The sequence below is a fragment of the Coregonus clupeaformis genome, chromosome 2 (genome assembly GCF_020615455.1).
Source record: "Coregonus clupeaformis isolate EN_2021a chromosome 2, ASM2061545v1, whole genome shotgun sequence".
Taxonomy (NCBI): Eukaryota; Metazoa; Chordata; class Actinopteri; order Salmoniformes; family Salmonidae; genus Coregonus; species Coregonus clupeaformis.
In genome coordinates this window covers 10,780,270-10,788,967 of record NC_059193.1, presented here as the reverse complement: position 1 = coordinate 10,788,967, position 8,698 = coordinate 10,780,270, and the positions used below count along the sequence as shown (strand labels likewise).

The window sequence follows — 8,698 nt, the reverse complement described above, 5'->3', positions numbered from 1 at the left end:
TTTATCAATCCTATATTATATGTTGTACCTTTCAAAATATTTTATCTGTGGTGTGTGTGTGTGTGTGTGTGTGTGTGTATATATATATATATATATATATATTGTTTGTTAAATATGATGATCCTTTCAGAAAAATCTAACACAGTATAAACAGGAAAAGCATATTGCTGTTTTTTTTCCTTTGTATTTTATACTTACAGAAAGCATTGAATAAAATGGAGAAATACTTGCACTTTAGATATATTAAGAAAATACAAAATCTGCATATTATTTTTGATAGGGATCTCACATTCAGAGAGTATAAATTACTTTCCAGGCTTTGTGACATTGCTGGACAGAGATGTATCGAGTTCTACTTATTTAAGTATATTTTGTCTGTGTTTCAGAAGGTTTACTAAAGTAAATTGCATGATAAAGTAGTGCTACACCAATATTGTTATTTTTTAGTTGGTAAAAATGTCTGAAAACTGTGATAACAGTCCACATGTCCCATGTATAACTTCTTCTCCCATACATTCTAGAGCAGTTCTTACTGAATTATGGCCTTTCCTGACTACATGACGATGGTGCTTAAATTGGCTTTGAAAAATCTGCTCATCCTACATTTGACATCATCATAACTTGCATCTTACTGTACTTCATTACTTTGTTTATGTACTTTCACTACCTTATTAAATTTATGTTGATGGAAAAAAGTGTGCTGTTTTGTACATTGTTGTTTTAATGTTGGAAAGCCTTTGTCTGAAAAATGACTAATTGCAATAAACCGTCATTCCTAATGCTCGTGTCATTTACAGAGTGTCTGGCTAAGTTCCACAGAAAAGATTAGTCGTCATGGTCCAAAATAACTTCAATTTAGAAGTACTGGTAGTGGCACCAATAGGCCTATCTGCTGGTGGAAGGTGAAGTCAGGCCCTTTCCAAGGTACTTGTGATGGCGTTATGCGACAAAGGTGCGGTCCATGGGCCTATGCGTGCGGTTTCGAGCGTGTGTTGTTAATGCACGAAGTTGGCGCTGTCAAAGGTGCTCAAGAATACCGTGTGCGTCGCATTGACAAAAATAGACGGGTTGGCTGACAACGTCACGAAAACAATGCATGCGCATCGATGGGGACGGAATCCGTGCTTTATGATTCTGAACTGTCAGATAGCTAGCAACAATGACAAGAAGCTGCCATGTGGGGAATCGTAGGTGGCTCGTTTCAGCAAGTTTTGTCTTGTTTTGACTGATTTCATGTCAATGCTAATATGGCTAAAATGTGCTAGGTAGCTAACCAACAACTGTAACAATGTATTTGAGAGACAATCAAATAAAATGTTATGTCACATGCTTGGTAAACAACAGGTGTAGACTAACAGGGAAATGCTAATTTACAGGCCCTTCACAACAATGCAGAGAAAAAAATAGAAATTATAGAAAAGTAATGAGTCCGAGTAGATGTGCAGGGGTACGAGGTAATTGAGGTGTATATATGTACAGTTGAAGTCGTAAGTTTACATACACTTAGGTTGGAGTCATTAAAACTATTTTCAACCACTCCACACATTTCTTGTTAAACTATAGTTTTGGCAAGTCGGTTAGGACATCTACTTTGTGCATGACACAAGTAATTTTTCCAACAATTGTTTACAGACAGATTATTTCACTTATAATTCACTGTATCACAATTCCAGTGGGTCAGAAGTTTACTGTGCCTTTAAACAGCTTGGAAAACTCCAGAAAACAATAATTTGAGTCAATTGGAGGTGTAGCTGTGGATGTATTTCAAGGCCTACCTTCAAACTCAGTGCCTCTTTGCTTGACATCATGGGAAAATCAAAAGAAATCAGCCAAGACCTCAGAAAAAAAATGTAGACCTCCACAAGTCTGGTTCATCCTTGGGAGCAATTTCCAAACGCCTGAAGGTACCGCATTCATCTGTACAAACAATAGTACGCAAGTATAAACACCATGGGACCACGCAGCCATCATACCGCTCAGGAAGGAGACGCGTTCTGTCTCCTAGAGATGAACGTACTTTGGTGTGCAAATCAATCCCAGAACAACAGCAATGGACCTTGTGAAAATGCTGGAGGAAACCGGTACAAAAGTATCTATATCCACAGTAAAACAAGTCCTATATAGACATAACCTGAAAGGCCGCTCAGCAAGGAAGAAGCCGCTGCTCCAAAACCGCCATAAAAAAGTCAGACTACGGTTTGCAACTGCACATGGGGACAAATATTGTACTTTTTTGAGAAATGTCCTCTGGTCTGATGAAACAAAAATAGAACTGTTTGGCCATAATGACCATTGTTATGTTTGGAGGAAAAAGGGGGTGGCTTGCAAGCCGAAGAACACCATCCCAACCGTGAAGCACGGGGGTGGCAGCATCATGCTGTGGGGGTGCTTTGCTGCAGGAGGGACTGGTGCACTTCACAAAATAGATGGCATCATGAGGAAGGAAAATTATGTGGATATATTGAAGCAACATCTCAAGACATCAGTCAGGAAGTTAAAGCTTGGTCGCAAATGGGTCTTCCAAATGGACAATGACCCCAAGCATACTTCCAAAGTTGTGGCAAAATGGCTTAAGGACAACAAAGTCAAGGTATTGGAGTGGCCATCACAAAGCCCTGACCTCAATCCTATAGAAAGTTTGTGGGCAGAACTGAAAAAGCGTGTACGAGCAAAGAGGCCTACAAACCTGACTCAGTTACACCAGCTCTGTCAGGAGGAATGGGCCAAAATTCACCCAACTTATTGTGGGAAGCTTGTGGTAGGCTACCCGAAAAGTTTGACCCAAGTGAAACAATTTAAAGGCAATGCTACCAAATACTAATTGAGTGTATGTAAACTTCTGACCCACTGGGAATGTGATGAAAGAAATAAAAGCTGAAATAAATAATTATCTCTACTATTATTCTGACATTTCACATTCTTAAAATAAAGTGGTTATCCTAACTGGCCTAAGAGGGAATTTTTACTAGGATTAAATGTCAGGAATTGTGAAAAACTGAGTATAAATGTATTTGGCTAAGGTGTATGTAAACCCCTGACTTCAACTGTACATATATAGAGGCATTGTCGTGTTTAAGACTGTGTTGGTGTGTGTGGACGACTGTTGGTGTTAATTCCTTAGTGATGTGGACACCGAGAAACTTGGAAGCTCTCGACCCGCTCCACTACAGCCCTGTTGATGTGAATGGCGGCGTGCTTGGCTCTTCGTTTCCTGTAGTCCATGATCAGCTCCTTTGTCTTGCTGACGTTGAGGGAGAGGTTGTTGTCCTGGCACCACACTGCCAGGTCACTGACCTCCTCCTTATAGGCTGTTTCATCGTCGTCGGTGATCAGGCCTACCACCGTCATGTCGTCAGCAAACTTGATGTTGTTACAGTCGTGGGTGAACAGGAAGTACAGGAGGGGACTAAGCACGCACCGCTGAGGGGCCCCAGTGTGGCGGATGTGTTGTTGCCTACCGTCAGGAAGTCCAGGATCCAGTTGCAGAGGGAGGTGTTCAGTCCCAGGGACCTGAGCTTGGAGGGCACTATGGTGTTGAACGCTGAGCTGTAGTCAATGAACAGCATTCTCACATAGGTGTTCCTCTTGTCCAAGTGGGAGAGGGCAGTGTGGAGTGCAATAGAGAGAGCGTCATTTGTGGATCTGTTGGTGCGGTATGCGAATTGGAGTGGGTCCAGGGTGTCTGGGATGATGGTGTTCATGTGAGCCATGACCAGCCTTTCAAAGTATTTCATGGCTACAGATGTGAGCACTACCTTGACAACAAGTGCTCATTGTGTCCACGATGTGGATGTGATGTATATTAGTGCTAAATTGTGAACTAGCTATGCATGCAAGTCGCCAATATTCTTTAACTCAAACTGAAAGACAACATTTTCCACATTATTTCCTCGCCTGTATTACATTTCTCTTATAGAAACATTGTGCTGAGGCAATATCTCTAGATAAAGAATTGATAATAAAAACATCACCACCAATTTCTATTGTCTATAAAAGATGACTTTATGAAGCCCTGACTATAATAACTAGTAAAGATACCTTTCACTTTACATTGCCCAAAACAAACAGAACAACTATATAACATTTCCATTCTTTACAACAAAGTGCCCTAGCTTCCTTATTAAAAAATAAATAATAATAGTAATATTTTAGACAGGACCAGGAAAGTAAAAAACCTTCTCACAATTCTATATTACAACAGCACTGGTCTAACCTAAAACATTGGGAAAACAATGGTTAGCACAACAGCCAAAGTGACAAGGTCGGTCCTCAGTGTAAGAAAGACATAACTAATAATGTATAAAATGGCAGTTCTGATCCGAATTCCACTTCAGTCAACAGAACTAAGGATCTCTGATCCAGTCTCATCCCTATGGAATACAAAAAACACAGCATCTATATAGGCCCTGTGTTTGGTCTGACTGTGCAAAGATTCCGTACCGCTTTAGTGTGGAGAATGGGATAATAAGAATTAGGGACACTATCCCATCTGAAGTCCAGTCAGGAGAGGAGGAGAGAGAAAGACAAAGAGAGGGGGGTGAAGAATAATGCAGTCCAGCAGAACCACTGCCCTCCTTCCTCCCTCCAGCTTTCCATGGTTCCTTCCTGGAGAGAGAGAGAGAGCTGGGTTAGTCTCCTCTCTCTGGTCTCCCATATGAATATGATGCTACACCACGTGTACCGCTATGTTATGTTCACCACTTCCTCTACTTCCTCTGCTGCTTTGTCTTCCAGTCTTTTATTGTTTTATCTGCAATCTGATGATGATATGACAGGAAGATGAGCCAGCTCCAACTCAGGGAGTGACGTCTTCTCGTCTTCTGCATCAAAGCATACCAATACAGAACACAGATCCTTTAACGTTAGACCTACTTCCTTTAACCCTTAACCCCACATCCACTGGCCATCCCTCAACCTCAAACACACACACACACACACAGTACTTAATCAAAATATTCAACAACAGTTTTTTGCTTACACCGTTACTCCTCATACTCAGTCAATGTCCTCCACCCCAGCTTCCACTCAGCGTAACAGCAGTACAGGTGTCCACTCAGCGTAACAGCAGTACAGGTGTCCACTCAGCGTAACAGCAGTACAGGTGTCCACTCAGCGTAACAGCAGTATAGGTGTCCACTCAGCGTAACAGCAGTACAGGTGTCCACTCAGCGTAACAGCAGGACAGGTGTCCACTCAGCGTAACAGCAGTACAGGTGTCCACTCAGCGTAACAGCAGTACAGGTGTCCACTCAGAGTAACAGCAGTACAGGTGTCCACTCAGCGTAACAGCAGTACAGGTGTCCACTCAGAGTAACAGCAGTACAGGTGTCCACTTAGCGTAACAGCAGTACAGGTGTCCATTCAGCGTAACAGCAGTACAGGTGTCCACTCAGCGTAACAGCAGTACAGGTGTCCACTCAGCGTAACAGCAGTACAGGTGTCCACTCAGCGTAACAGCAGTACAGGTGTCCACTCAGCGTAACAGCAGTACAGGTATCCAGACAGTAACATAGAACTAGGGGTTATACAACATGGCACAATGCTTTCATTCAGTCTGATATCATATATGAAGCTCAGGTTCAAGTGAAAGAAGAAATCTACAATAAATAAATACATATCAATAATAAATAGTCTACACAGCAAGGAGTTGATCATTATAACAGTTCTGAGAGTCTGAGTAAGTGTTCTTCATCATCATACAGTAGGTGTGTTACATAGGCCTGCTCAGTAGGCCTGTTCAGATACACTGAGCCTCCATGCTCTATATGGTCCAGAGAAACCGGTTGAAGGCTCAGGTGAGAGTGACTACTTGATGCTACTGTGCCCCTCCACCCTGAAATCCACCATCCACCTCCTCAAACCAAAACACTCCACACTTCCTTATGATGTCACTTCCTTTATACAGGTAAGTCCTCTCTCCTCTTTCATCCTTTTTTCCACATCTTTGTGTTCTCTGTTATAAGTGTTCTGATAAGCACTGCCAGCGACAATTAGCTGTTGGTTAAATAACACCAATAATACTGTAGAGCTGGAACAACTATTACCGCTTTACTGTGAAATGAAATAGGAAGGAAGGAGGATTTGGGGGAGTCGGTTGGATATGAGGGTCCAGTGCTTAGGCATTAAGGGGAGGTGAGCCCTTTGGCTCAGAGGACAGTTACAGGGGGGTGCATGATGATGTTTTTAAGGGGGTCTCCTCTCAACTCCGCTGGCCCGGGGCAGTGCGTCCGGAGGCCTTGCCATTGAGACTGTGCTGGCTGATGGAAGGAGAGGACTGGGTCTTCCGGAGGTAGCCCTCGCGCCCCCCTAGGCCCTCCCAGATCCCGCTCATCACGCTAGCCTCTATCTTCTCCAGGTCGTCTGTCTCTGCCCTCATCTTGGCCTGGAGCAGGTTTATATACGTCTCATACCGACTCTTCTGCAATGGAGAGAGAGGGGGAATGAAGATGATGTGACTATAAATATGCATATATCACACATATGGCTAATTTAACACATAGCTATTACACAATGCTCCCCTACAGAGAGAAAGAGGATGAATGTCAAATTAACTCATGATGGGGGAAAAACACAGAGAAAGGGAATATAGGACATTGATATCGTGATTCTGTCACAACTATAACACAACAACAGCACATCTATTTGAGATTTACACAGACCTATGCACAGAGAAACAGTTACACAGAGAGAGAGAGAGAAAGAGAGAGTGAGAGAAAGCGAGAGAGAAAGAGAAAATGAGAGAGAAAGAGAGTGAGAGAGAAAGAAAGCGAGCAATGATATTAATTAACAATAATATTGTTACGAATGTGCAAATTGTCCAAACAGATCCGCAAGGTAGATGGATTATTAAAATGTTTTTATTGGACCATAAACAGATTTGGCTCATTAATCTATATGGTCCAAATAATGAAGATCCACGCTTCTTTGAAAATACATATCATAATTTATCAAGCCTACAAGCAATACAAGACTCTATTATTATGGTGGGAGATTATAATACGGTTTTAAATACATCAATGGACAGTAAAGGAAATCACACTACAAACTATCACCCTCATTCACGAATATCATGGATATATTGGAAATAGTGGATATATGGAGGCTTAAATATCCTGACCTAGTGAGATATACATGGCGGAGACTCAATCAAGCTAGTTGTCTTGACTACTTTCTTAAGTCCTTCTTGCTGGCACCAAAAGTTTAAAAAGTGTTGATAGGGGACAGAATGCGGTCGGACCATCAAATAATTGGCATATACATTACTCTTACAGAATTTCCACGTGGGAGAGGATATTGGAAATGTAATCAAAGCCTATTGGATGATAAAAACAAGTTAACTAGGACAGAATAATTTATAACTGACTTTTTCCCGATATAACATAGGTACAGCAGATCCCCTTATTGTATGGGGCACTTTTAAATGTGCCTTTAGAGGCCATGCAATTCAATACTCATCTTTAAAACAAAAGCAATTTTAGGTCAAAATAGTTCATATTAACAAAGGAAATAGAAGGACTAACAGAACAGATAGATAGCAATAAGAACTGTAACATAGAGGCACAGAATAAATTAGAGGAAAAACTAAAATAAATGGAGGAACTTATTCAAGAAAGATCAAGTGTAATATATTATAAAAATAAAGCGAACTGGACAGAATATGGGGAACAATGCACCAAATTATTTTTGAATCGCCAACATAGAAATGCTACCAAAAATAATTTACTGAAACTTCTTACAAATTATGGACTCACCCCTGATTCACCAAACTATATTTTGAAAGAGGAAGCAAAGTAATTTAAGCATATGTTTTCGTTTCAGTCTCCTCCATCTCCACTAACCGAAGTTAATTGTATTGATTATTTTTCTATTAATAATCTAAAATTAACAGCTGTACAGAAAGATTCATGTGAAGGCCAAATTACAGAGGAGGAACTTATTGATGCAATTAAAGCCTTTAAGTCCAGGAAAACTCCAGGGATGGATGGCATAGAGGACCGTTAAATGGTAGATTATCAGATCCTCAACAAGAAGGTCTGATTTCATTATTACTGAAACAGGACCCAAGTGGTAAATATAAAGATCCAGTCCATAAAAAAAATTGGAGGCCCCTTACACTTCAGTGTTGTGATGCAAAAATTCTGCCAAAATGCATAGCCCAAAGAATAAAAAAGGTATTGTCGGATACTATTCATCCTAATCAGAAAGGTTTTTTACATGGACGATACATTGAAAATACCTGTCTATTTGTGGAAAAATCCCCCTGATTAACTCTTTAGTTATATCCCAGTTTAACTATTTGCTTATGGCCTTGCCTACACCTAGTGACTTGTTTTTTTAATTATATGAGCAAAAAATATTCCATTTCATTTCGAACTGCAAGCCAGACAAAATTATACAGGCCTATTTATATACAGTGAGGGAAACAAGTATTTGATCCCCTGCTGATTTTGTACGTTTGCCCAGTGACAAAGAAATGGTCAGTCTATAATTTTAATGGTAGGTTTTTTTGAACAGTGAGAGACAGAACAACAACAAAAAAATCCAGAAAAACACATATCAAAAATGTTATAAATTGATTTGCATTTTAATGAGGGAAATAAGTATTTGACCCCTCTGCAAAACATGACTTAGTACTTGGTGGCAAAACCCTTGTTGGCAATCACAGAGGTCAGACGTTTCTTGTAGTTGGCCACCAGGT

The 8,698-nt window shown here is 40.7% G+C and overlaps 1 protein-coding gene across 2 annotated transcripts in view; it reads right to left on the bottom strand.

Annotated features, from left to right (window-relative positions):
* Nucleotides 1-3,977: 3,977 nt before the first annotated feature.
* The window catches only part of LOC121558728 (PH and SEC7 domain-containing protein 2-like), a 60,008-nt gene continuing 55,287 nt past the window's right edge, over nt 3,978-8,698 (bottom strand). The window contains exons 15-16 of one of the 2 annotated variants that reach the window (XR_006661917.1): nt 4,979-6,418; nt 3,978-4,605 (exon numbers count right to left, since the gene is read on the bottom strand). Coding sequence is in view for 1 of the 2 variants with exons in the window: in XM_045226584.1 (XP_045082519.1) it covers nt 6,200-6,418 (219 nt within the window). In the remaining variant the exon portion in view is untranslated. Of the gene's footprint in view, nt 4,606-4,744; nt 6,419-8,698 lie in introns of those variants that run through there. The other variant, XM_045226584.1, reaches the window with a different exon arrangement.